The sequence below is a fragment of the Sturnira hondurensis genome, unplaced genomic scaffold (assembly GCF_014824575.4).
Source record: "Sturnira hondurensis isolate 20B ecotype Veracruz unplaced genomic scaffold, ASM1482457v3 Scaffold0021143, whole genome shotgun sequence".
In the NCBI taxonomy this organism is placed as follows: Eukaryota; Metazoa; Chordata; class Mammalia; order Chiroptera; family Phyllostomidae; genus Sturnira; species Sturnira hondurensis.
Window position 1 is genome coordinate 19075944 of NW_028093774.1, and position 27843 is coordinate 19103786.

Here is a 27843-nt window from a genome sequence, read left to right on the forward strand (position 1 = left end):
CTGACCCTGCTCGCTGCTGGCTCCACCCCTCTTACCATCCCCGTTGAACGGTTAGACGTAGTCGGACTTCCGTATAATTCAATTTTCTGTCCTTTGGTTGTGTCTTTGTTTCTCCAAACCTTTGTTGTATTCAAACTTGGTTGTGGGAGAAGGCACAGTGTTTCCACCTATGCCTCCATCTTGGCGGAAGTCCGTTTTATTTATATTTAGACAGAGGGCAGGGGAGAGAGAATGAGAGGGAGAGAAACATCAATGTGTGGTTGCCACCTGCGAACCCCACACCTGGGAACTTGACCCTCAACCCAGGCATATGCCCTGATTGGGAATCAAACGAGTAACCCTTTGGTTCCCAGAGCAGAGATCAATCCACTGAGCCACACCAGACAGGGGTCTTTTTTCTCTTCATCATCCTAATTTGGACTCTGAACCTGTATACCACCCACTCAGTGGAAATTCAACTTCAGGCTGAGACCTTCAATAAAGGGGAAAAGGGGGAAAATATGCTGTGGGAAGGGGGACATACCTTATTTCAAATAACGATTCTGCCACGTGTGCAGAGAAGCTGCGGCACCGCCCCCAGCCCTGGTGCAGCAGGATGACGACAATGGGCTGGTGACTCGATTCCTCCTACGGGCCACCTACCATACCACAGCACTGGTGCTCTAAAGGGTCAGTTCCTGGGTGCCCACAAACTTTCCCAGTTTTCCACCGCCTGCCCACAACAATTGCCAGATGAACGTATTTGTTTATTCCATAGGTATTTATTGAGCATCTACTACATGCCAGGCACCAAGTGGTGTCTCAGAGATGTATAAGACAGTCCTGCCCTCCTTTATCCACAAAGATGGCTGGAGAGCTTAACCCAAACCCTTTCACTTATCCCACGCCCACTTTCCACACTCTCTGTGTGCTGTTCTCGGCTGTTCCTGCTTTTCCTTTGCTAAGCTCCTCATGTCTCCCCAGTTTCCCAAGGACTTTTAAAAAGAAATGCAGAATGGTAGGTCCCTACAACAGATTGGGAAGCTTTTAAAGCTGCCCCACTTTCAGGTGGAACCATGAAGCTCCAGGGTCAGGTGGCCAGGTGGCCAGGTAGTGCTGGGGCCTGAAGTAGGAGCCAGGTCTCCCTGTCTCCCATCCTTGGTTCTCTCCATGTGACCCCTTGGCATTTGCTTCTAAAGGCCCCTGACCTCATTTTGTAAGTGTCTGTTCCCTCTGTCACTGCCTCCTGCATCTCAAAATCTCTCCCTTTAACAGAGTTTACAATTACTATGACGACCGCTTTGTGCACTGACCTCCTCCCCACTGCTCTTTCCCTGCCGCCAAGCAACCCCATCGCATTTCCAATTTGCCTTCCTGGCTCTTAAAGAGGCCGCCAAGGACGCATTCCCTGGTGGTCCCTAAAACCGGAGGGTGCTGCGCTGGTGAAGGGCACACCACCAGTAGCCCAGAGATGCTGAGACCAAGCCAGACTTTATTGGCTCTCTCGCAGTCCTGACCTTGGTGTTGGCCACTGAAGTTGCAGCCAGCTCTTTGCTTCCTCCTTGCCACCATCCGACCTGCCAGGACTCTTCTGTCGCAGAAACTTCTTTCCAGGCCAGACTCGTTGCTATGGCTTCACCACTTACAAGAAGCTGGTGTGAAAGGTAAGGGGATAATGTTGAGCGCCAGGGCAGCCTCATGGCCGATGGACGAGAATGTTTAGACAGGCTCAACTCCAAGTGAGACCGTTTGTAAACGTGTCTCTCGGCCTGGCAGAGCGCCGAATGTGGGTAGGGTTTGGCGTCGGCCCGGAGAAGGAGCAGAGGGCTGGGTTACGTTGTGGTCAAGGGCTCGGCAGCAGGGTTAGGTTCACAATGCACACGCCCTTCGGCCCACAATCACGCTGGGGTTGCCCCGCCGAGCCCTTGTTAGAGAACACGCGTGTGCAAATACTGTACACAAAAGGGTCTCAGTGGCAGTATTATTTGTAGTAGCAAAACAGAGAGAATAAACGTCCATCAAAATGAGATTAAATTGCAAGACTCCTGGACTGTGAAATACCACGTGGCAGCTGAAAAGACTGAGACGGCTCTTACCGTACTCACCTGGAAAGATGGGCAGACACACTGCGAGGCAGAGCACGTTCAGAGGAACATGGCAGTGTGACTCCATTTGTGATAAATGAGAAGTAGCGTGCGGTCTGTGGGATACCACATATGGTAAAGCACATGCGTGCTCTCTGATACAGGATAAAACGCATGTGGTGACATGCCAGGGAAAGCTCGAAATGCCTTTGTAAGCATGAATTCATTCAGTCCCCGATAATAACCCCTGTGTCGTGGGCACCACTATCAGCACCACTGTGCAGACGGGTGAACCAAGTCCCAGGGAGATCGGGGAACTGGCCTAAGTCTCCCCAGGGGTGGAGCTGGGATTGGACTCAGGTGGTCTGGCCCCAAAGCCCGTGTCCTTAACGGTTATATCACACACACACTTGGTTGCAAGTATGTGGGAGACGTTCGGGAAACACGCACTAAAATAATCCATGAGGGCACGCTGGGAGGTCCGATGAACCGGGGGAGGGGTGCGAAAAAGAGGGCCTGTGCTTTCTTCTTACTCTACTTCTGTGGATTTAGAGTTTTTATGTGTAGGTGTCCCTCATAGCAGTGAGTGGAAATAAAAACTCATGCAACAGTGGAAATCACAACCCCGCCCTTCAGGCAAAGCTCACAGAGCCGCAGGGTGTGACCTTGGTACTGCTTCTTGACGGCCGTGTGGCCTTGTCTGCAAAGCTGGAGGGTCTGCTGGACCTGGAACCTGGGCGCTGTCCACCGGCATCCCAAGGACCCCAAGGCTCCACTTCCCGGAGGGCAGGGGGAGAGGTTCGGGACAGAGGGACGGCTGAAGGGGTGGTGTACAGGCCCGAGCCATCCGTGAGGGGCCCCCTTGCTGAATGACAGCTCCTGATGTGCAATGTCCCCACTCGATCCTCACAAAACCCTCTTGGATGCTCTGGTTATCACCCCACTCTAAAGACTTGGAGACTGAGAGCCCTGCGAATGGCCACGCCCTTCCTAAGAGCTGTGTTTGCAGGTGGGCCAGACCACCCTTCCTGTCTGTGCCGTGGCTCTGCCCCCGAGGGCGGTGCTAAGGGAGGCACAGGACCAAGGTATTGGGTACGTCTTTGGGGGTAGGACCAGAGGGGGATCCTCTGATGGAGCTCCTTAAGGACACTGCCAGACGCGAAGTGTGGGGCCTGGTGGCTGCCCCAGCCCGCAGACCCGGCGGGGTCCTGTGGCCTCAGCGAGGAGGTCTAGCATGGTGGAGCGGGTTCTGGAAGCACACAGACCTGGGCTCGATGGCCACCGCCGTCCTTTCCGGCGGTGAGCACTTAACTCTGGGGCTTTCCTCCTCTAAAGCTCGAGTTCATCGTTCATAGCACAGGGCTGACACCAGCACCCACTGGGTCTGGAGAGAACCCAGCACCTGTGCCTGTTTGGTGACTGGCGGAGTCCTTGGCACATGGTGAGGATTCACGGGTGTTGGGTATCATTGTAATTATTATTATCATAGTCCTTTCCTTTCTGCCTCAAGGACTTCAGCCTAAGTCACAACCTGCCTCATTCCCTAAGCTACAGCAGACTTGGATGACCTGCGGTCCCCAGCGTGCCGTGCATGGCTCACACTTCAGGACTTGGTACTTGACATCCCTCTGCCCTCTTGTCTTTGTCTAGGTGACACGCTCTGCCTGAATGACACCTCCTCTTTGGGCTACCATGGGACCTGGTACACACTCCCAAACTCCTTTCCCCATGCCAGGGTGTAACCATGTGCCCCTTTGTGTCACTTCCTATCTGCTGTGAGCACTGCATCCCCAGAATCTGGCCCGAATCCAGTAGCATGCAGTGGAGGCTGAAGCGTGGCTGAGTGAGCCAATGGAAGATGAGCAGGAGGGCAAACGGTGGGGCCAGCTCTGGGATGGGGCAAAGGCAGCCTGCTATGCGAGGAACATAGAATGCAGACAGAGTGGCCCCAAGAGCTCAGGCCGACCTAGCCAGGGTGCCTTATAGGGAACTGAGGGCCTGCCTGGGACAGAAGGTGGGGGGGTGTCGGCCACTGGGCCTGTGCTGACCTGAAGTCTACCATGCCTTTCTTGTTATCCAGCCGCTTTGTCAGCTCCCTCAGCTGGAACCGGTTTAGGGGGACCTTGTCCTGCTGAAGAGGTGAATGGAACATACGAGGTTAATGGAGGTCTCAGCCCATCTGCTCCCTGCCAACCCCCACCCCACTACACGCGCACACACACACACAGTGCCCACAGCTGCTAGAGATCAGCACACCTGTATCATGGTTTTCCAGAATTCGCCCATTGGCATCTTCGTCATCCTAGCAGGGTTCAAGCTCTTGAAGAAGTCCAATATCGTGATTTTGTGCTGTTCTGCATAGCTCTGAGAGAAGCAGGAGACACCAAGGGCAAAGGCTTGATAACATGTGTAACAATTTTCCCCCCTCTCCCCTCCCATCACAGGGCGGCCTGGACCCAGACTTGGTAGGCTGAGGGTGAGTGTGACAAGGTGGACCCAGGAGCTAGAGTGTGCTGGATGTTCAAGTCACTTAGGACCAAGAGTCCCATACAGGCTGATGCTGAGAAGGTCCCCTGGCACGGAGGGAATAGGGCTGTGATCACGCTCATGTGTGTTACTCAGTTTTGACATTGCCTCTGCTAAGATCCCACGGATGGTGCGCCGTGGATGGTGGGTGGGCTGTCCTTTGCTCTGAGTCTAGAAGACCAAACTGCAAACGTGTTGTGCGGTGGGCAGGACTGGCTCTCAGAATTCTTTGAATTCTCATCATTTTATACACTTGGGGAGATATACTGTGTCAGAGTATTGTAAAAATAATATGTCACTGTCTTCATTTCAAAAATATTACCCACTCATACTGTAAGGTAATTTCAGATTAGTAGAAAGAAGGAAATGAAAAGTAATCCATGCATCCAATCCCACCATCCATAGGTAACACCTTTTTAAAAGAAAAAAATGTATTTATTTTTAGAGAGGGGGAAGGGAAGGAGAAAGAGAAGGAGAGAAATACCAATGTGTGGTTGCCTCTCATGCATCCCCTTACCCGGGACCTGGCCCACAACCCAGGCATGTGTCCTGACTGGGAATCAAACCAGTGACCCTTTAGTTCTCAGGCTGGCACTCAATCCACTGAGCCACACCAGCCAGGGTTATTTATTTATTTTTAAAGAGGGGGTTAGGGAGGGAGAAAGAGAGGGAGAAAAACACTGATCAGTTGCTTCTTGTCTGCACCCCAACTGGGAACTGAACCCCCAACCCAGGTACGTGCCCTGACCAGGAATCAAACCAGCAACCTTTTGCCATGTTGGATGATATTGAACCAACTGAGCCACCTTAGGCCGAGGGTCCCTCTTTCGCTGAAGCCACTAAAAAGCTGTCCTGTCCTGACCCCAGGGGTGTCTGCTTGGCACTCTTACCAGCTATTGGAAAGAACCCACATTCACTGGGTGTTTGTTATATGCCAGGCATTGTTCTAATCAATTCACGCACATTACAGAATTGATCTCCACAGCGGCCCATCTTACAGGGGAAGAGGCAGAGGCACTGAAAGCTTCAGGGATTTGCCTTTGGTCCTACAACAGCAAGGGGCAGAGCCTGGCTGCTAGAAACTGCCCTGTTCCAAGCCCCTCCCCCACCAGCCGGTTCTCAGGGGTTCCTTTCTTCTAGGGAGCTGAAATCCATGGGGACTAACCCACGTCCGAGCCGCTCCTTGTTGGAGAGGGCTGTGCACTTCTCAGGAGGGGAGACTCCAGGTCGCTGATGGGAGCCGAAGGGCAGCTGTCTCCAGGGGTCCCCCAGGGGTCTGAGAGGGAAGCGGGGGCTTACCTGGATCAGTTTCATGGGGTTTGGCCACAGGAAGAAGCTGCTCTTGACAGAGAGGCCTTGGACCGCCTTGTAGGTCACATCCAGCTGGGGGTGCATGGCGTATACTCCATCTAATGTTTTCACAAACTGCTCAGACACCGTCACGTTCTGAGGCGGGGTGGGGGGTGGGGAGAGGGGACCCATCATGGTGAGAGCGCCGGCACTGCCATCACCCAGCCCAGACACTGTCCCATCCCAGCCAAAGCTGTTTGCCCTGCAGGGCTGCTCCCAGACCGGGTCTTAGAGCTCGTGGTTTAACCTGTGGGTTTCCCAGCTGATCCATCAGATATTCTAGTTGAGTGCTGGGGGCTTGTCACGTACTGCCACCTCAAGGCCACTCCCTGATGGCAAGTGTAAGTGTCTGTGTTTGACAGATGAGACACGGCAGTGGGGTGGCAAGTGGCCCTGTGACATGTTCATTTCACACCAGTGCTGGACTTCAGAGCAGGGGCCCGGAAGAAAACCCCTGGCTCCGACCTTGGGTGGGCTCAAAACGCCCTGGGGGCTTCCGCATGCAGTGCCCTTGGCGCTGGGTCAGAGGGCACTGGGTCAGAGGGCGCTGGGCTACAGGCCTCAGGAGAAGATGTGTTTTATGAAATAGCGTTTGATCAAACCTGATCTCACGGCTTTGATCGACCTGCTCCGTTCCTCAGATGTGATTCTGGGTATGTCCTGCCTTTCAAAGGATCAAACCCATGCCTAAGGGCTGAAGACTTACCCCTCGCCTCTGGAGATATTCTAGAGAAAGTTCTAGAAGCACCTACAATGATGGCATTTCCGCACCCTTTAGAGTTATGGCAGCATAACTGACGAAGGCTGATTCCAACCCAGTCCTTCTGGCAGGTGGTTGAGTAGCCATGCAATCGCCTCGCACGGTGTGTGTGCTGCTGGGGCCCGGACACACCGAGGCAGTGCCTGGGTCCGTACCTTCCAACCAGCTCTGTGGGAGGGCAGACCAAATATCCGCAAAACCTGGACCGTGGTTGAGATTCAGAGGCAGGGCTGGGGGGTGGGGGGAGCGAAGGGAGCCTTGTGGGTGCAAGGGCGGGGCTGTAGGAGGGGGTCAGTGAGAGGTCTCTTCGGAAGATAAAGACTCATGAGCACCAGGAGCCCGGGGTGGGGAGGGAGAGGTGAGGCGGACACAGTGAAAAGACAGTAGGTGTTGACAATGTTTGATACCCTGTGGCAAACACTGAGTCAAAAATTTTCTTGGGTTTCAATTCCAAGAAGCTTGGGTTTAAATATTGCAAATATCATAACTGGTATCATTGCAAGGCGTTAACATCTTAGCAAAACATCACATCTGTGTGGCATTTAAAAATGGGCCACTGCGCCTTTTTAGAACTCCAGAGTGGGAGGCAGACGCCCTGGGTCTGCTCCCTGCTGTGGTCCTCACTGGCTGTGTGGTCCTTCCTGGGCGAGGAAGTGACCTAACCTCTGTTTCAGCCTCATTACATGGAAAATGGGAAAATGAGGAAAAGTTCTTCTTATGGATTGAACTGTGTCCCCATCTAAAAAAAGATGTTGAAGTGCTAACCCCCCTGTACCTGTGAATGTCACCTTATTTGGAAACAGGGTCTTTGAGTTAAGATGAGGTCTTTCGGGTGGGTCTACTCTGATAGGACTGGTATCCTCATAAAAAGGGGACATTTGCACGTGAAGACAGACAGGCACCCGGGGAGAATGCCAGGTGAGCACGGAGGCGGAGGCTGGGGTGGACGCATCACTGGCTGAGAAGGGCCAGCACGGCCAATAAGTGCCAGACGTTAGGAGAGAGGCAGGGGACAGGCTCTCCCACGTAACCCTCAGGAGGAACCGACCCTGCCCACACCTTCTCTTGGATTTCTAGCTGCAAGAACCGTAAGACAATAAATGCCTGTGTTTAATCCACCCAGCTTGTGGTACGGGGCTACAGCAGCCGGGGAACCTGCCTCCCAGAGTAGAACCGGAGGAGCCTGTAGATACAAAATCACTTTGGGGGAGTAAAAGAGTAGGAGAGGGTAGACAAGCACAGGGCAGAGTTGCCGTCCGCTACGCCCTTCAGGATGGTTTGGGCAAGAGTACCTGGCAGCCTGACGTCACTTCCGCAGGGTTTTTTCATCGGTCAAGGGATTTTTTTCTTTTACTCTGAAATACTGCTCTAAGTAGAGCAGGCTAGGTTATGAAGTGAAAACACAAGTTCTGTGTTTTACTGTGTTTTACTACTCAGATTCAGGAAGTCCCATGACTCTGGAACCATTCTGGGGTTCAGGGCCGTCCATCAGCAAAGCTGACTTGACTCTGTCCTGGGGTTCTCCTGCCTTTTTCGTGCGTTTCCCCCTCTCTGCGCTCAGGCCCTGGGTTCCCAGGACCTGGTCAGTGATTTCACACTTTGCTGTTACTGGCTGTGGGGCTACTCTTATGGAAAGGGCCCCCGGAGGAAGCAGAGTCGTGCTCAGAAAGGAGTGACCTTTTCCTGGAGCATTTGCCTGAGGGCCTCTGAGTGTGGCCATGGCAACTTCGCAAGCAGTTACTTACGGAAATGTCAAGCTTTTCCATCCTGGATCTGGAGTTCCTCTTGATGGACAGGATGAGGATGATAGCGCCGTCTGTGCTAATTGGGTTCAGAAACAGCTGTGGGAAGAGGGGCAAGACAGGGAGAGGCTGAGCTGGGGACCGGAGAGGCTGGCTGAGAGCACGGCTTCCATTTCTCTCCATCAAATGACAACTTCTTTCTCCCACCCAGACTTCTCAGGAAGCACCTGGCACCCTGTCTGTCTGTTTGTCCAATCGTCCATCTGCCCATCCACCTTACTGTTCAGGCACCCACGCACCCATTCATCCATTCACGTCCATCTCACTGCCCATCCACCCATCTACCCGACAGACATTCACTGGGGCCTGCTGAGTGCCGGTTGCTGGGTTAAGTGCAGAGTGAGGCGAAGGTAGAAACAAGGAGGAGGTCTCTGCCCTTGGGTAGCTTGTGTTCTAGACACGGACACCGGCAAACAAGCAAATGGCATCAGAAGTACAACCATGACAGTGGCAGGGGCACACACTGGTATTTGTAGGACCAGGGAAAGGGCATCTGGTACAGAGGAGAGGACAGCCGCACAAAGACTTGCGGGATACATGGGGGTTAGTGAGGTATGAAGAAGGGGTGGGGGCGAGGGCAGGGCCAGAGGAGAGAACAGATGCGGCAGAGGAGACTGGGGCGTGCAAGCGCCATGCAGCAGAGCTGTCAGGGCTGCAGCCAGGGTTCTGTGAGCAGGAGCTGAGGAAGGGAGGCCGCAGGGCGGGCGGGATCACAGAGGGCCCTGTGGGCCCAGCTAAGGACTCAGGGCATTATTATCCCAGTGGTGCCAGGAGCCGCCGAGGCGTGGCGTGGAGGCTAACGCCGGGAACATGGAGCCCAGTGGCTCTGCTTACTAGCTTTCTGGCCTTGCATGAGTTCCCTGGCCACTGTGGACCTATCGCCTCGGGCTGCTCTGAGGATTCAAGAAATCAATTCCAGCAAAGTGTTCGAAACAGCACATGGCAGATAGTAAGCAGCCAATGACCGTTAATTATTGTTATTGAAGGCTCTCGGCCTGGGTGGCTTCATGATGAGACAGGCCGATGTTTCTAAGGAGCATCCGCCACGTGTCGGCGGTCTCCCAGGCTCTGATGGTGTATTCCAGTGAGATGAGACAGGCTTTGCCCTGCCCTCATCGGGCTCAGCGTCTACCTTCCTTTGTGTGCCTCACTTCCGGGGGGGATTATTTTTCCAAGATTAGGGAAAGGATGGCAGGGGCAGGGTGCAGAGAGTAATCATTCCAGTAGCCAAATTGATGTGGCCTCCACCTGTGATGCAACTGGGTTATAATTTAAGCTTTTTTCTTTCTCACTTTTTAAAGCATTAAAAAATATATTTACTATACTTGGTTATTGTAGAAAAAAATTAAAGTGGGTCCAAAACATGTTAAATTTCCCCATCTCCTCGTGACCGGGAACAGCCTTTGCCGCCCTTCTGTCGTGGTGACTTTTCAGTCTTTAAAATTCAGGGTCTCTGAACTTTCCTCAGCTTCACTGGCCATGGAGGTGGGATCCATCTCTCTTCTCTGAGTTCCACTGGGTCCCAGCCCTGCCAGGATGGAGCCTCCGCTCTCCCGGTCACTAGAGGGCCAGCTGGACTGGGCTGGGCTGGTCTCCAGTCGACACGGTCCCTCTCCTGGTCAGAAGCTGACCTCCTCTTGTCACCCGAGCAGCTCTAAGACGGTTGTCCTCTCCGATGGCAGCTCATCTTCACTGATTCCCACTGCCAGTCTTCTACACCAGGGCCCCCGGAGCTGCTGTGGGTCCCTCTGAGCCACCCCCACATCTCGCAGGAGTCGGAGCTGCTGTGGAAAAGCCAGGTCTCATGGGCTTCCCTCTGCCCACTGTCGGCCGTGGGGCCCCAGCAAATCACTGAGCCCCAGGCTTCCCTTCTGGCAAGCGGAGCCCACTTCAGAGGGGTGGGCTGTGAGGAAGGAGGCAAATCACCTGGCACGGGACCTGGCTCATGGGGGGCGCGGGGGGCGAAGGGGAGCCTCATCTTTCATCCCTTTTCCAGCTTCCCAGAGGCTTCTATGTTACAAATTCACATTTATAAGCAAACTAATTTGAAATGAAATATGCATTCCTTCACTTAATAAAATTTCACTGGGCACCTACCATATGCCCAGCACACTACTTACTGGGCGCAAGGGGCATAATAATAGGCAACACTCAACACAGTCTCTGTTCTCATGGTGCTCTCACACTAGTCAAAGACAGACAGTCATTTACATGAGAGTGTCAGGAGAAATTCTGGCCAGTTCCCCGTGCTGGGTACACAAGGCTCTGTGGCTCCGGCAGGGGTCCCCGAGGAATTGTTGCTGGCACTGCGCTGGGTGGCAGGGAGCAATTACAGCCAGCGAGGGCAGCAGCCGGGGAGGGAGAGCACTGCAGGGCAGGGCAGGGCAGGCGCAAGCGAGTCTCTGGTGGACGAGGTCAAGGGAGGTGACAGGAGGCCCTGAGGCCTTGGGTGGGAGAGAGGGGAAGCTTGGGGTAAACTGAGGTCAGAGAAGCACACAGGGCTGAGAGCACTGGAGTCGAACAGCAGGTGCTCATGGGGGAGGGTCTGAGCTGGAGGAGAGTTGATGGGGGAAGGGGGGGTCAGGCTGATGATGCTCAAGGGCCTGAAGGAGATTCCAAGAGCAGAAAGGAAGACCAGTTAGTTAGGAGATGCTACTGTGTGTGCACTGGTGAGAGCAGAGGGTGGCACTGGGTTTACAGCACAAGACAGTCGAGAGACTCCGGGTACAGGTGGAGCACCAGGAGGGTTTTCCCAGTGATTTTCTCTAGCAACACCCAGCACGGCCATCACCCTGCTGCCGCCATCCTGACCAACACACACGCAATGCACACACATGGACACACACAGATGCATGGGCACATATGCACACGCCAAACAAACAGCCCGTTCCTAGCTATGTGAAGACTTTACCTTCAGAACTTGGAGGGTCTCATTGATCTCCAGCCCCCTGCTGATCTTGGAGACCCCTTCATTGCTTATGTTATTGGCGCTGACGTCTATGTACGCCAGGGAGCTGTTGAATCTGAGGGTCTCCCCGAGGGCTGCAGCCCCCTCGTTCCCAAAGCCATTCATGGAGAGGTCCAGTGTCTTCAGGGTCACGTTAGCCTCCAGGGCAAGGGGAGAAGAACACCAGCATCAAGGCTGCATTCTCCCCCCTGCTGGCAGCCACTGGGGGCTTGGTGGTCCTGGGGAGAGGGGTCTTTGCCAGATCTTTCCAGATTCCTCTCAGCTGGGCTCAGAGGCAAAGTATTCTTGAGACTCATTCCTTTTGGGGTCTAATCCTTCCTTACCCCATAATTAAACTTCTCTCTTGAAAGACCCCAAAGATGCCACATAGGACCTAGCAGGGTGAGTTTTCCTAGATAAGATTTATACCAAAAAATAACATGCATCCAGGCATTGTGAGAGTGAGACCACCTATATGAAGAGCACTCAATGAGAGCTCAGTAAACCCCCACCAGTGGTGACCAGGAGGAAGAGGTTCTGGAGGGCGGGGTGGGACCTCTCCCTGCACCTCCGCCCCAGGGCTCAACACATCCCTCCTGGGGAGCGCCTTACCCGGAGACCGTTGCACAAGGCCACTGCTGCCGGGGAGCAGAAGTGATTCCAGCTCAGATCCAGTGACACGAGGCCTACATTGAGGGCTGGAGGAGAAGCGGGGCCAGCTGAGCCTCCCTTGCATCCCAGGAAACCCGCTCTCAGGGCCGGCAGAGCCCACGCCGTGGGGGTGTGGACCGCTCAGCGATGCTCATGAAGAGCAAAACACTGAGGGAGCGCTTATCACAAACACAAAATCACCCACATACCAAATCATAGGATGATTTCCAGCGATGGTAACGATGAAGTTAAATAATCGTACTCGTATATTGGAGGTGGCAAGCGAATTAATATTGTTTATTTGGCAAATATCCTCTGGTCACAGATACCTTCCTGTTCAAATGTGTGTAACCCTATCACACAGCACTGTCACCTCTGACCCTCTTCCTAAGGAGACAGGATGTGAGAAGAGCTACATGCTTGTAGACGTTTGCTGTGGCATCGCTTAGAAAAGTAAGGCTTGTGACTCACAGGGGACGGGTAAGGTACGTCGTAAGTAGCCGTTGGGTGGAATGTTCTGCAACTGTGAAAGCAGATGGAGGTGGCCTGGAAACAGGGGTTGTATCGACACAGGGAGGTCGTGATGGACATAGCACCTGGCGCCACCTGATGTTGTTTCCATGGAGACCTACAGGAGCCTCGGTGGCTCCAGAACGTCTGTCCCCGAGAGCTTTAGGGACACAATCCACTGGAAGTAGTGAGGCATCAGGCTTGTCTAGAAGCCAGGTCAGCACAGATGTTGCATTTAAAACAATGTAACGGTGCTTTTGTTTACACGCTGCATGGGGTGGCAGTACACCCCACTGAAATGGATGGTTGTTATTTTGACTGGGCGAGGGCGGGTATGCTGCGGACCCACGGACGCGGAGGGCCCACTACTGATGCTTTGCGGAGGGGCAGGAACTGCCTTCGGGCCTCGGGCCCAGGAAGACGCCTTGCTCTATCTTGTTTTTTTTTCCATTTTGTTTTTAAGTGGACAGTGCATTGTGCACTGATCGGGTCTCTCTCTGTGTCAGCCACCAGGGTGTACTTTCGGTAAAGCGCACGACACCTTGTCCTATTTTGAGGACAGACTTTCTCCCTTTCTCTCTCTCTTGTCTTCTTTTTACCCTTATTTCCTCTTCTCTGCCAATTCCCTCATTTAGTTATACCTTGCACACCAGCGTTTCTTAGATGATCACAAAATTGACACTTTAATTCTGTTCTTACAACTCTCTCATCATGTAACCTTAGTTAGGTGCTTGCTCACCCTTCCCAGACTTCTCTTTTCTTACTGGTGACATGGAGGTGTCAGCCCGTGCAAGGGTTGGTGTAAGGACTGGTGTGCAATGTCAAGCATGATGCTTGTCCCGTGGTAATCGCTTGCTATTTGGTAACTCTAATATAAAAATTTTAGAAGCTGTGTATATGGTGTGATGATTAGCACTTAAAACAGAATGTTGTCTTCCTTTGATTTTGTTTTAAAAATCAGGAGTTTTAAAATGTTGGAAAGTTTTCCAGTGGAGACGCAGACTGCCCACAATTCTTTTACACGTTGTTCCTCCCCTCCTACACGCAACTGTGTACCTGCTCCCCTCTCCTCACACCTGTGGGCCGGAGCCCCTCTCAGCGGGACATCTGGCCTCGCTCTTCAGGCATCGGTGGGATGGGAGAGCTGCGTCCTGCCGGCCTCGGCCCCACGGCCGCGTCGGCACCCACTCTCGGCCTCCTCGCTCCTTGGGTGGGTGGATGAACGGTCCCTACCGCTCTCTGAGGCGACCCTGCCATCTTTATCCTGCGTTCCAGGCTTTTCAAGGGCTTTGCTCCTTTAAGTGTCTCCTCCTTTTGCACCATCAGCTCTTTCTTCTCCCCTCTCAGCATTTTCCATCCTTAACGACTGTCCCGTCCTCCCTGCCGCCTCCTCCTTCCGTTCCAGCCTCGTCCCATTGGAGCTTCCGGAGGGGCCGATGCTGCCGCTCCCCCTTCTCTGCCTCCCGTGTGCAGCTCAGCCCGCTCGGCCCACTCGGTCGGGCTTCCTACTCACCCATTTCACCAACACGGGCTGGACCCCGAGGAGCACTCTCCCCTTCTCGCAATGCTCCCTTACGTGGCCCCTGCTATTCGACTGACCACGCCTTCTCAGGCTCTTCCTTCCCTTCTGCCGCACCTACACTGTGGGAGTGACCTGGAATCAGTGCAATGGCCGCCTGCTCAGCTCTGCCCACACTGCTGCCTGGACGACCTCACCACGCCCCATGGGTTTAAACACACCATGTGCCTTTGGCTCCCAGATGTGTCTGTCCAGCCCTGACCGGGCTCGAAACTCGCACAGCAAACCGCCTACCGGACATCTCCATGAGTGTGTTCCACGGCATCACACACATGACATGGCCCAAGAGGAACTCTTGGCTCCTAAATCCTGCTCCTCTGGACCCTTGACTCCCCGAGTTTTTCCTGTCTCAATAAATGACACCACCATCCAACCAGGATCTGAAACAGGATGACCACAAGTCTCTCCTTCTCTTCCGCTTTCCTCACTCTTCACGTCAACAAGTCCTTTTGGCTTGACAGCGGGGCCTCGGTACTCGTCATCAAGGTGTTCTGGAGCTGGTGATGAGCACCGAAACCAGTGAGCACCAAGGAAGCGATGAGACATGTGACAAAGCATTTTCTCTTGTGGGGCAGCGCCATGGCTCGTACAGGTCCTAGCAAGTTCAACAAGTCCCGAGCAAGCACCCAGTGCTGAAACATTTTTTTTCTCATCAAAATGTAACAAGTACAGGGTTTGATGAGTCTGAAGATGGTGAGTTCCGAGGTATGACTACTTCCAAAACACTCTGAATCCATCCACTCTGCCCCGTTACCACGGCCCTCGTAGCCTAAGTTATTACTTTGTCTGGATGACCACTAGAACCTCCTCATCGACCTCCCTCCTTCCGTTTTTGTTCTCCTCCATTGCATTCTTCAGGCAGAAGTTCTGGAACTACAGACCAAACCATGTCATTTCCCACCTACACCACCTTCAATGACTCCTCGCCACATGATGAATAAAGCCCAGACTTTGTGCGTGTCCGAGTCCACTTGGACGGACACGGCTGGCCGCAGGCCCCACATGACCTCTCCTCCGTCCACTCTCCACCCCTGTGCCCTGTGCTGCAGCCGCATTGCTCCCACCTCCCCGCTGAGGGTGGGAGGCTCCTCACGCCCACCAGCCTCCATGCTCCTGCTTGCGGTGCTGAGCACCCGGACCCTGGCACGGCTGTGTCAGCGGTCACAGTGAGGTTTCGGCAGAAAGCCTCCTCCCCGGGGGGGCTTTTTCTCACCACCCCACCTAAATTAGCACCCCCTCCCCACCACTAAGAATGTCCTGCCTCTGTCTACTTGTTTCTCAAGACATGAACATTTAGGTTCTTTCTATTTTTTATTCTTTTTTTTTAAATATATTTTATCGATTATACCATTACAGTTGTTCTATTCCCCCCCTTCATTCCCCTCCACCCGCACCCTCCCTCCCCCACCATTCTCCCCCCCTTAGTTTATAACCACGTGTCTCAATTTCTTTAGATTCTATATTTCCCCCACTATTCTCGTCCTCCCCCTATCTATTTTCTACCTACCATCTATGCTATCTTCTGTGCCTTCTCCCCCCTTCTCCTCCTCCCACCCCCCTGTTGCTAACCCTCCATGTGTTCTTCATTTCTATGATTCCACTCCTGATCTAGCTGTCCTCTTGGTTTGCTTTTGTTTTAGGTGTGGTTGTTAATAACTGTGTGTTTGCTGTCCTTTCACTGTTCATATTTTTCATCATCTTTTTCTTATATAAGTCCCTTTAGCATTTCATATAATAAGGGCTTGGTGATGATGAACTCCTTGAACTTGACCTTATCTGAGAAGCACTTTATCTGTCCTTCCATTCTAAATGAAAGTTTTGCTGGATAAAGCAATCTTGGCTGTAGGTCTTTGGAGTTCATGACTTGGAATACTTCTTTCCAGCCCCTTCTTGCCTGTAAGGTCTCTTTTGAGAAATCTGCTGACAGTCTGATAGGTACTCCTTTGTAGGTGACTATCCCCTTATCCCTTGCTGCTTCTAGGATTCTCTCCTTCATTTTAGCCTTGGCTAATGTAATTATGATGTGTCTTGGTGTGTTCCTTCTTGGGTCCAACTTCTTTGGCACTCTCTGAGCTTCCTGGATTTCCTGGAAGTCTATTTCCTTTGCCAGACTGGGGAAGTTCTCCTTTATTATTTGTTCAAATACGTTTTCCAATGAACCTCTTTAGACATGTGTGTGTGTGTGAGAGAGAGAGAGAGAGAGAGAGAGAAAGAGAGACAGCATCTCTGAGACGTGTAGAGGTGAATTGCCGCATCCTAGAAAACATACATTTTCAATTTTACTAAACACTGTCAAATTGCACTCTGAAGTGCCTTTACCTAGCAGCTTCTGAATGTTATTTCTCCCCTGTGTTTACTGCACTGTATATTCTCTGACTCAAAAATTTTACAGTTTTGGTAGAGGACGAGGAGGGTCTTTTTGTTGTTTTAGTAATGGCATTTTTCTAATTACCAATGAGAGTTGGCATTTGACTTTTGTTTTCCTCACTGTCCGTATGCCTTGGCCATTGTGAGGTGGGTTTTTTTTTTTTTTCAGTGTCATTATCTAACTGATCTGGAGGATCTTTTATCAACATTCTGAACACAGATCTTTTCTATTATACAAATGTTGCAAATACATACCCCCAACTGTTGTTGTCTTTTAACATTGCCACACAGTATCTTTTATTATCCTCAGTTTTAAACCCATTGTCGTCAAATACACGAATCATTTTTGTTGCAGTTTATACTCATTGTGCCTATGTGATAACCATTAGCCTCCCTGAGGTCAGCAAATTATTTCATTCTATGTGTTCTCCTAATCATTTAAAAGTTTTACTTGCCACATTTAAAATATATTTTGGGTGTGGTTTACATCACTTTCGAAATTAGAACACTCAATAACAATAAAAACAGGAGATGCAGCCCGGACCAGTGATTGTTCGCCAAGTTCCCCTCCTTCGCGGCCCCTCCCTCCATGGCCACTCACCCAGCATCTGTCCCAGGAGCTCCCCTCCCTTATCAGAGAATTGGTTGTGACTGAGGTCCATCTCCCGAATTCGGTAATTGGCCTGAGGAAAAACCAGTGGGGAGAGAGGTGATGAGGGTCTTCTACACGACTGCAAATGCCTCACGCACCCCAGGTCAGTGTGATGGAGTGCTCCCACACACCCGAAGTCAGGACAACTAGGGTTCTTTCCCTGCAGACAATTTCTTGCTCATTTTCTGGTTACTGTTGCTGACACCTGGGAGACTTTATTGCCATCAAAAACAGTCCTACTATTTGCTGTAGCTTTGGCCAGGATCAGCAGAGTCCCAACACTCCCCAGCTCCCCAAAACATGCAAGGGGCCTCATTTCCCTCTAGCCAGCAGTTCCCCCAGGTCCCCTGGATCTCCACGGACATCTCCCGCATGGCTAGGCTGTCCCCGCGCCCTGCTTCTCACCGAAAGGGCCAGGCATAGCAGCTCTGCCGATTCGTCCGTGAAGTCATTTCCTGTAATGAAGGAGGGAGTTAGGAATTTTCTCCAGGCTAGGGCTCCCTTGCCCTCCCATAGCCCAGCTGCACCTGTCCCTTCCCTTTGCAAGCATCACATGTAGAGAAGGTGACAAGTACTGAAAGCAAAAATCTGGAGGGAGACGGGAGGAAAAAGGGCCACTATTTACCGGCCCCTTTAGCGTTCCCTTCTTGCTCTGCAATGGCTGTCCAGGGAGTTCCAGGAGTTGGTACCCTGGGCATCACTGGCAGCGTCAGACCTCGGACCTAGGGCCTAAAGCCTGTGACCTCACAAAAATGCCATTGCCGTCTAAGCAGCAGAGGCAGACCAGAGGGGACAAGTGCCCTGCTCGCCTTTGTGTGCAAAGATCTAAGAGGCGCCAAAAAGCTCAGTAATCTCAATGAGTAATATCCTAACATTTAAAAACCCAAAATCAGTGCAAAAATCCTCACGATGAACAGCATTTTCAAGTTTTAAACAAGGGCAGGATCCGACCCGGCCCTTGGGCCGCTCAGCCTCACTCGGGTCGGCCCAACCTGTCCCTTCTGGAGCGTGTTTTTAAAGTGTTGATATTTTATTCCTCGCAGAGAATTTTTGTACCAGTTTTGACTTTAAAAATATTGCATCAAGATATATTTTATTTAGTTACTGAGCTTTTGGGTGCCCCTGAAATTGTATAATTTCAGGGCCAGGCCTGAGGTGCACGCCTCCCTTATCTTACCCCAGCCCCCGCCGAGCAGTCGCAAAGCTTTCTGGGAAATCCCTGACACAGAGACTTATCGCCAAAATTCTCCTTTGAACCTTTAAAAACCTTTGTATCTCTAGCATAAACAGGGCTTGGCACGTAACAGGTGCTCAATAAATGCTGAATGAATGAATGAATATATCCACTGAAATACAAATACTTCTTCGGTTGTATCTGGTACCAGTGCAATAAAATGACATAAAAAGCTAGTCAATGTATAAAATTAGGTAATTTTAGAATTCAGCTCATTCAGGAAACACATCAGCTGCAATTTGTTCAAATACCGTTGCTCACTTGTTCTCTTCTCCCTCTGGAACTCTCATTAGCTACATTGAGCCTATTCATTTTTTAATATTCTTTTGTCTTTTATATTCTCTCTTTATCTTCTATGCTGAGAAATTAGATAAAACATCCTTTTGCCTGTCTTCCAGGTAGGTCACCAATTTTATTCACCTATATCTCATATGCTGTTGAATTTATCCATTGAGTCTCTAATTTCAAGGGTTATAGATTTGTCATTTCTCTAAGTATTATTTGGGGAGATCTTTTTAAAAAGCTATATATTTTATTTGTGTTTTCTTAATCTGTTAAACGTAGTTTGTAGTTGGGTGCAAGATACCTGTTTGCTTGCCATTTGGCCTAATTAAAAGTGCTTCTGTGCTTTGGGGGGATAAGGTGTATGGTCACTCGGTGTGGAGTGTGTATCTGGTCATTTATTTCCCGAGGTCCTTGAGAGCCCGATGTTGTCACTTGAATCTGATACCCCTCACAGTGTTTTGTTTCTCGTTTTGCAATTTTGGACTGTAAGCCCATCCTTAGGACAGCTTTATCTGTGAGGATCCCAAGCAGCATGGAGCTGGGTCGAGGGGTTGCTCCTTCAAAGGGGTGTTATGTTGGCTTTTGTTGCATGCTTCCAGGTATTACCAGAAAAGGAGCATCACTTTGTATCTGATTTCTTGTCTCAGGGATTCCAGGGCCCTGCAGGTAGTAGAAACTGAAACCACAGACCTGAGAGAGGGCAGGCCTGTAGGGACCAGCATTCTCAACCGACTTTTTGTTTTCTGTGAGACAGATAATAAACTAACTAAAAACAGGTGTACAACAGGGGGTCAGGTAGACATAAATGCCATTAAGGAAAACCAAGCAGGAAAACAGGATAAAGATGGCATCTGAGCTGAGGTGTGAATGGGGAGTCTCTGAGTCATGCAGAGATATCTGGGGGAAGAGACTTTAAATCGGAGGTAGGGATGCTGCAACTTGAATCAAGAGTGTCGTCATCGAGGAAATCCTGGAGGCCAGGCTGGTGGTGGAGCTGGGCCAAGCATGACTGGGAGGGCTCAGCAGGGTACAGGCGCAGTGTTCTGGTCTCTAACATCAGAAGGGCCAGATCTGGCTCAGTTCAGCTTTGATTCTCTCTGCTCTTCACCTTCTTCTTTTCTCCTTTTCATTCCCAGCATCCTCTCCCTCCTATTCCATAGGCTCACCTGAGAGCTGAAGGTTCAAGAGCGAAGAGGAATTTCTCTGGAGAAATTGTGAGATGATTCTGGCTCCCTCCAAACCCAGAGCATTGTTGGAAATATTCTAAAGGGCAAAAAAACCAGTTATGTGTGTACACATCCCAGCAAAGGGACTTCATTAACACATGACACCAGGGTACGGCTGACTTGAGACCTACACTAAGGCAGTAGGGTCTCAAAGGGGAGGGAGTCTTCGGGTGAAAGTGTGGGGAGGATTAGTGCGGTCCAGAGGGAGAAGGATGATAGGAACACGGCTTTTCCACTGGCTCCCTGTGAGGCCCTCGGGCTGGTCCTAGTTTCCTCCACAGTTAGCTTCCATGATGCCCCACTTCCCCCATTTAGCTCTGGTACTTTAGATCAGCCCACTATAACTTTTTTTAAAACCCAAGTCAGCTATATTTGAAGAGTTTGGCACAAAACAATTAAAAAGTGAGTTTAGAGTAAATCATCACTTGCAAATTCCATTCACTGATTCGAGAACGGAATCACTGTGGTGGGAAGGCTAGCAGGAGGGACTTTATATAAATCGGCCATTATTATCTTGCTTTCTTATAGTGGTGAAATAGACACGGTACAGCATGCACCACCATAACCAGTTTAAATGTGCAGTTCAGTGGTCTTTAGTATATTCATATCACAGGACCATCACCATCACCTGTCTCCAGGCACATTGTATTTCTTATAATTGTTTCATGTGTTTATTTTTAAAATTTTACTTTAAGGCAAGTGCACAGAAGTAACTTAATCTATTTCGGGGTTTATGAGGTCCAAACAGAAGTGGTTTTTTAGGGTTCCTTGCAGCCACGGGGAACATGGTACCCCTGGCCAGCCTCTGAGAAGTCGGTTCTAGAGGAGAGGGGTCCCTGGACTTATGGCAGAAAGCCTGGAGGCTGGCCCGGGCCCAGGCTGGGGCCTCTGGGTTGTTTGCAGTGGGCTCTGAGACCCCGGGTGTGGTGGCAGGAGCCAGCAGGGCAGGCACAGTACCAGCTCCTGGACATAGTAGTTCTCTTGTAGCATCTCCACCAGGCTCAGGACGCCCTCCTCCATGATACAATTGTCTTCCAGCTCCAGGGAGATCACAGTCGTGTTGGACTGCAGCCACAAAGTGGGGGTGGGGTGGGGTGAGGGTGGAGAGAAAGACAGAGGTGGTTGGTGACCTAATCAGTTCCTTGACCTTGCCCAGAACCTGTCTCCTCTCCTGATTATCCCAGCCACGTCAAGGGGTATGGGGATGCAGGCTAGCAATTTTGGAAGAGTAGATAGGGACAGGAGAATGAGGAGCAGGAACTGAGCCGTCCCACAATGGCTAGGACAGTCCAGGGTGGGCAAAACTGGGTTTCGGCTGTGAGTCCATGAAACACAGTTTATTCTTGCATCATTGTTATTTATTAATCATTATATTATTTCTTTGTAGAGTATTACAACTGAGAACCTACTTTTGCCCACCCCTGTGTGCCTATATTTTATATTTTAGATGCATATTTTCTAGGGCAATATGCTTATTCTGGGCACCTCCCCCCAAAAGGGCTCTGCGGGGGAACTTAGGAGAGGAACATTCGAGCAAAGCCCTGAAAGTAAGAGGTAAAAGGGTGAGCAGAACATATTTTAATTATTGATTTAGCCTTGAGGAGAGAGGCCTGTGACCTACTCCAAGATTAAGGAGAACTTGACACATTTAATAAGAGTATTTAAACATAAGGCTTCAGACATAAAGCATTTGCTGCACTGGCTTCCATCAGAAGCCTTTCTTCTAGTTTAGGCTTCAGGCATATCAGGTACCCTCTTTTCATTAGGACGTTGCCTCAGGTTGTTTGGAAGGAGCTGGACTTAAATCTTAAATATCTGGAGCCAAGCTAGTCTGCATTCCCACAAAGAGGAAATGGCCGGCCTTAACGCCTGAGGGACTGGGGTTAGCGCTAACCAGAACTTGGGTTCTTCCCTTCCCTGCCTTGTTCCCCGGGCAGAAAAGCACAGAGAACAAACACATCTTTGCACGTGAGCATTTTCAAAGCACATCACACAGTGAGGGCAGTAACAAGCAGTAAGGAGCCCTAGCGTCAGAAAAACGGAGAATGAAATAGCGTGAGTTACTGCAATGGGGGACAATCTGCCCAGGGCCTTCATGAAATGTCTTCTGGCCTCAGCTGTCTAGGATGAGAAAAATTCCACTCTGCTCAAAGTCAAGAGAGATAACTCAGGTGTCTCAAGTCCAGGTGTTGCTTAGTGGTGTCCAGAAATGGGTTAAATCACCACTTTCAGAGTCACCCTGGGGACCAAGTACAGTGGGTGGTGCATTAGGCAGCCAATCACAGAGTCCATTTACATGCATCTCACACGGGCGAGTATGTACTGGTCACCCTGTGCACTGACTGCTGGGGAGACAAGATGACCAGAGAACATCGCTGCTCTGCGGGGCCTGCACTGCACCAAGTGCAAGGGCATGGAGACAGGCAGCTGAGGAATAGACATGAAGACGAGAGAAATACGATTCCTCCTTTCAGAGTGCTTCTCCTCTATGACAGGTAAATGCAACACATGGAAAGTTAAACAGTACAAAACATAAATAAAACTGAGTCCACCAGAATGTCACAGTAGTTCATTGTCAAATGAGTGATACAGAGAACCCAGGAAGAAAAAACTGCCCCCAAACAGGAGCTGCTGTCACTAAGAAACAGGAGCCCCAAGTCCTGGGAGGATTTCATTATCATCCTTTTTATTCCACGAAACTCGGGAGGTAATGGTGCATTCCTAATACTTCATTAATCAGTCTTTCAATGCTCAATACATTTCAAGATGGCTTTGTTCTTCCTCTGCTCTTCCCTTCCTTTTCTCCCCCTCCCCAGAAAGCAGTGCACTCTCAGATTTTATATAACTTCTTAATGGGTGTGAGCTAAATGCAAATGCTGTTACATTTCCAAAAATGACTGAGTGCTTTTGGTTTTTTTAAAATGGAACTTTCTCTTTACTATCCTAAGTGCACAAAACATGTAGTTCTGACATAAAATTGTTAAACTTTGTTTTTCTGGGATAGGAATCCATTCTGTATATAATCAATTAGAATTATATAAGGCTATGATGAATTCAAGGTCAAGTCCTTGTTCACCCATGCCAAGCCAAGAGAGAACATTACTCCTATGGGGAAACATGATCCACTCTACAGTGTGATCCTTAAGAATTATAACTTTCCAAAAGATAGACATTGAATGGAACGGCTCAGTAGTGAACCCATTTATAGCAAAGGTGAGCTTTGGAATTGTGACCCAGGATGACATTTTGTATTTTGCCCTTGAGTTAACACATAGACCCGCCACTTTTGGGGGGCCCACGGGCTGGTGCCTTTGTTTCTTGAAGAGAAAAGACTATACACCTCCAAGACCCAGGTCTATAACAGTCTCCTTCCCAGGACCTAATAGAGAGTTCATGCCTGTTGGGGAAACTGGCAGTCAAGCAGAAGTCTATGGCAGGATGGGCATAAAGGATGCAATATAAGGTTCCACGAGGGTCTCTCTGACTCTTGGGCCCCCACCCTGTCAACCCCCCGCCGCTGCCAGGCTTCATGTGCCTCCACTGGCATGCTCACCACCAGGGCTATAGCAATAGCCTTGGTACCATTGGGGCCCAGACCATGGTGGTTGAGGTTCAGGAAGGCCTCGTCCATGTTCTGGAGGAAGTAGGAGACAGGCACCACGCCCACCAGTTTGCAGGCCTCTGTGTACAGCTCCCTTTGTCCGGTGGTGAACAGTTTCTCAGCATCTGCAGAAAAAGATGCAAATGGATGGAGTGGGGTTTCTCTTCTGCCTTTGCCTTATCTCTCTTCTAACCCCAGTCCTGTTCACTTCTGAGGATCTGTCCCCATGCACTAAGCACTAAGTGGACAGTGCTTAGAAGGCAACTTCAATTGGAAAGTGAACCGGTGGTGGGGAGGGAGAGACAAGTCCAGAAAGCCTCCAATGGACGTTTTCCTTTGGGGGAGAGGCAAGGTCCACGGGTTTAGGCTTCAAGCTTTCCTAAGAGAAAGAGCCCCCCACCCCTACCTTCCTTGGTGACCGGCCACAAAGAGTATGTGAAGGCCTAGGTCTCCTGCTCACCTTGGGGCAGCTCCAAAAGGCCAAACAGACAAAGAACTGGCACCCTGCGATGGTTGAGGGAGTCTCCATTTCAGTTTTAATTTTGCCACGACTGTTAAAGTGTGAGCCATAACTAAAGCATTACTAAAGATTTAGAGAAGCGTGAAGAAGGACAGAGTGGGCTTCTCAAAGCAGCAAATCAGTGCCAGCTGGAGAGGCCCCCACATCGGCCAGAAACAAAGAAACTTTCATGTGAGTGGGCTCTCTTCTTTCCAAGACTCGCATGTCATTTTTTCTCCAAGAAGGACTGTCATCTCTACCAGTGACAACTCTAGCCCCAAATCACACACAGCCGATGGGCACTAAAGCCAGCGCCAGAACTAAAGCTTTCACTTCTTGATTTCAACCTCTCAGAGCCTTTGTTTTGCAGGCTGTAGACCAGCCTGGCTGGTAGGCAGCGGGCCGCGGGCCTGCCTGGACCGTGGAAGCCCCCGCAGCTGTTTCTTCATTAGGTGAGGCTCGCTGATGGCAAGCTTTCCCATGGCCAGCTGGGGTCCAAGCCTGCATCTATTTTCCTTTGGGTCCCAGGGCCTTTGGCCAAGCCACCCCAAACATTTCTGAGACAGACAATGGGAGCTCTCTTGGTGATAGGACAAGAGCTTGACAAGGAAGTCAATTTTGACGGCACAGCTATAAATTGGCCTTCTCTTTGCAATGGTTGTAGAACAGGGTTTCTCAAACTCGGCACTACGGGTTGACTTTTGGTGTTGGACAATTCTCTGTTCTGAGAGGCTGTCAGGTACCATGTAGGGGATTTAGCAGAATGCCTAGCCTCTGCCCATGAGATGCCAGTAGCAACCCCCACCCCAGTTTGCCAAATGGCCCCTGGGGTACAAAATAAACGCTGAGCGAGAACCATGATTGTGTAGAAGAAGTAGCATGAGGTAGGTGAGGAACTTCCACTCCCTTCTCTGCCTCTTTTGTACCCTCACACCACCTTGCTATTCCTAGGTGGGGCCACAGACACTCCAGGGGCCCCTAGAACATGGAATGCAGGAGGGAGATGGGCAGGGCAAGGCAGACTTGGAGTCAGCAAACATTGGTACTCATACAATCTGCTTGAGCCTCGGCTCCCTCCTCTGTTAAGGCAGGTAATAATGCCTACCTCCTGGGACTATGGCAAAGGTGGTGACACAAGATGCCACATGTGGAAACACATGGAATGCCTGAAATCCCTGTTCATTTACTGGTTCAGCTTTCAACAAGCTGACGTGACAACTCCGCTCATGAGCCAGACCACAAGCATGGGCAGCTGTCACCACTGCCACCAGCAGCCACTGCTTCCAGCCTTGAGGAGGACGTGGCACAAAATCGAGTACATACTTTTTTACCACTTTCCTCCTCCCGCAAAACAGCCTGCCAGGCAGAGCCACGGCCAGCTGGGGAAGCCAGATGTCGGCAGCTTCTGAGGAAGGAGGTGAGTGCCCCTCACCGTCCAAATGCCCACTCTCACCTTCAATCTCGAGGTCTGTTTCTGAACTCTCCCGGGCCGGTTTCTCTTTATCGACGGGTGGGGGTGGTTCGGCCTCACAGTAGAGCATTTCTTCACTGCTCTGTGGTGCTGGCTGGGCTCCATTCTCCTCTGGAAGGAAAACACATCTCCTTGATTCTGGAAAGGAAACCTGCCAGCCTTTCAGGCGGACCCACCACCGGCTTCCCTCCATCCCTGTTCGCCTCCTCTGTGTCCCGGGTCCTGGCAGCAGCCTTTGTCCCCCAGCTCCACATGGCTCAGGATGCCAGGGAACTCCATTCTGCAAGCCCTCCCTCCCCATCACGGCTGCCTCCCAGCCCAGTGGTCTGCGGGGTCTTGTGCTACCCTCCCTTGTGTCCTCTGGAGACTTGCTACCCTATTTCCGGTTTGGGGCCTGCCTTTGACATTGGTTTCTTGCTCCCTCTTTTCCTTCTTAGTGGCTTGGGTGGGGTTCAGAGTTGCTTTACTCTTTTGGGGGAAAGAAGGCATGCCAATGCCAATGCCTGGGCTCCCTCACTGGCAGGCACAATCGATGCTGAAGAGGACAGGCGGGTGGCTCCTTCAAATATAAAATAAACTGGAGCAGGGGCAGTCCCAGGAATCAAGACCGATAACTGGACTGCTAAGGATTTGACCTAGCTTCTCCTCCTTTTAAGCCAGCATCTATTTTACGACCACAAAGAAGGAAGAGCTTGCAAAATTCTCCTTGGGGTTGAAATTCGCTGCTCTGATTAAATACATGTGTCCTGAGCTTCCCTCACTCATTAGATGTGGCTTCTCTGCCACCGGGCCACTGATCTGGGACCAGCCACGGGCTCCCAAAAGCCACACACCAATGTCTAGAGCTCATCCTCCTACATCCGCAGGAAGCAGCGGTTGAGAAAAGACAGGCTGCACTGCCGGGGGAGCCGACAGAGCTCAGCCAACTTATTCCGTGGGTGGGCTGAGCATTCATGGCAGGGGTCCCGAGTTTTGACCACCTAGGTTCTAAGACGGGGGTTCCCAGTGAGACCACACAGGTCTGTGTCTTTCTTAGTCCTTGTCCACAGACCCAGGCCCCAACATCTATTTTCTAGGTGGTGAGACAAGGTCTGTGTGATATGGGGTGGAAATAGCCAGTGGCCCGACAGTTAGAAGACATGCAGCAGCTTATTCAGCAACTTGAACTACTGAGAAATGACGACTTTCTGAGTCTTATTTCTTCATTAGTCAAACAATCTCAGAGTTCCATCCAACCAGTGGAATGCTGGTAAATGTTTAACTGGCTCTCCGGGGGGGAAAAAAAATCCTGATGTGTCGCAGTAGTCGATTCCAGAGATGTAAACTTTCCCAACACGGGGACATTTCAAACTACCAACAGGGCATCGACCAGATCAAAAAATGAAGTTTAAAGTTGGCTAGAACTGGTAGGGGCCAGTTTCAGCACAACATACATTCAACTCTCTCGCTCGCTGCCTGGCAAGCCCTGCAGCCAAGGTAACGCAACACGTCATCCCAAGTCTCGAGGGCTCTGAGTCCAGGGGACCACTGTGTGTTATGCTGAGGTGGCCTGGAAGGGCCTGGGTGGTGAGAGGTGGGGTGCCTTTTCACCTGTTGTCTCAGACTCAAGAGCTTCATCACTGTCCATGGTGCCAGGGCCCTCTCAGGAGCTGCTGCCCGCTTCTTGCCACCTTTCCACAGCTTCTCTAAGAAGCACACCTGTCCATTCCCCTGTCTCAAATTCTGTGCACTCTGCCCTCACATAGACAAATCTTGGATTTGTTGGAGAGGGGGTGTCTTATCCTTCTATCCCAGCAAGCCCTGGGGAGAGTGGTCTTTGGTGGGAATTGGGAGTGTATGGATCTGACCCCGAGTCTGGGAGAGGGAGTTACTTCCCGGAATCATCAGGGAGAGAGGTACGGCTCGATTCCTAAGAGCCCTGTCGAAAGGATGCCTACCCGCCTGCAACTTTGTGACAACGGGGCCACTCTCATTTCATCTGCAACATTCCATGACCTCATGCAGACATTGTGATCCATGTGAGTGGACCTGGCAACAGCAAGCTTGCCACCCTTTTGGTGGCCCGGACAGTCATCTTGTTTCATATGTCCGCTGTGGCCAAGCTAAGGCTTGGCTGGGATTACGCAGGTGCTGTGGGGGGCGCCTCTCAGTGGCGCTGTATTTCCCTTTGATTCAGGACTAAACCCAAGTCCCTTAACCAGGTGACTGTGAAGAGCCGCCACCATGTTCTTCTCTCAAGGTGGTTGTGCTTCAGGTACCAAACATTTCAATGATGGGTGAAGTCCATTTTCTTCTACCCAGTTTTCCTTCCTTTTTTCTT

General features: G+C 51.0%; 2 protein-coding genes across 3 annotated transcripts in view; one reads left to right on the forward strand and one right to left on the reverse strand.

Moving 5' to 3' along the window:
* Positions 1–1372: 1372 nt before the first annotated feature.
* ANGEL1 (angel homolog 1) overlaps positions 1373–27843 on the forward strand; it is a 48931-nt gene continuing 22460 nt past the window's right edge. Inside the window, exon 1 of one of the 2 annotated variants that reach the window (XM_037031271.1) lies at positions 1373–1643. The gene's annotated coding sequence lies outside the window, so the exon portion shown is untranslated. The remainder of the gene's footprint in view (positions 1644–27843) is intronic. The other variant, XM_037031270.1, reaches the window with a different exon arrangement.
* Positions 3204–27150, reverse strand: LRRC74A (leucine rich repeat containing 74A). Its single transcript, XM_037031336.1, has 14 exons — positions 27114–27150; positions 25506–25634; positions 23506–23678; positions 20910–21017; positions 19893–19989; positions 17613–17662; positions 17157–17238; positions 12061–12146; positions 11413–11607; positions 8445–8540; positions 5889–6035; positions 4320–4427; positions 4112–4194; positions 3204–3312 (listed from the first exon to the last, which is right to left on the reverse strand). Exons 1-14 carry the CDS (start codon positions 27148–27150, stop codon positions 3204–3206), a joined length of 1500 nt encoding a protein of 499 aa, XP_036887231.1.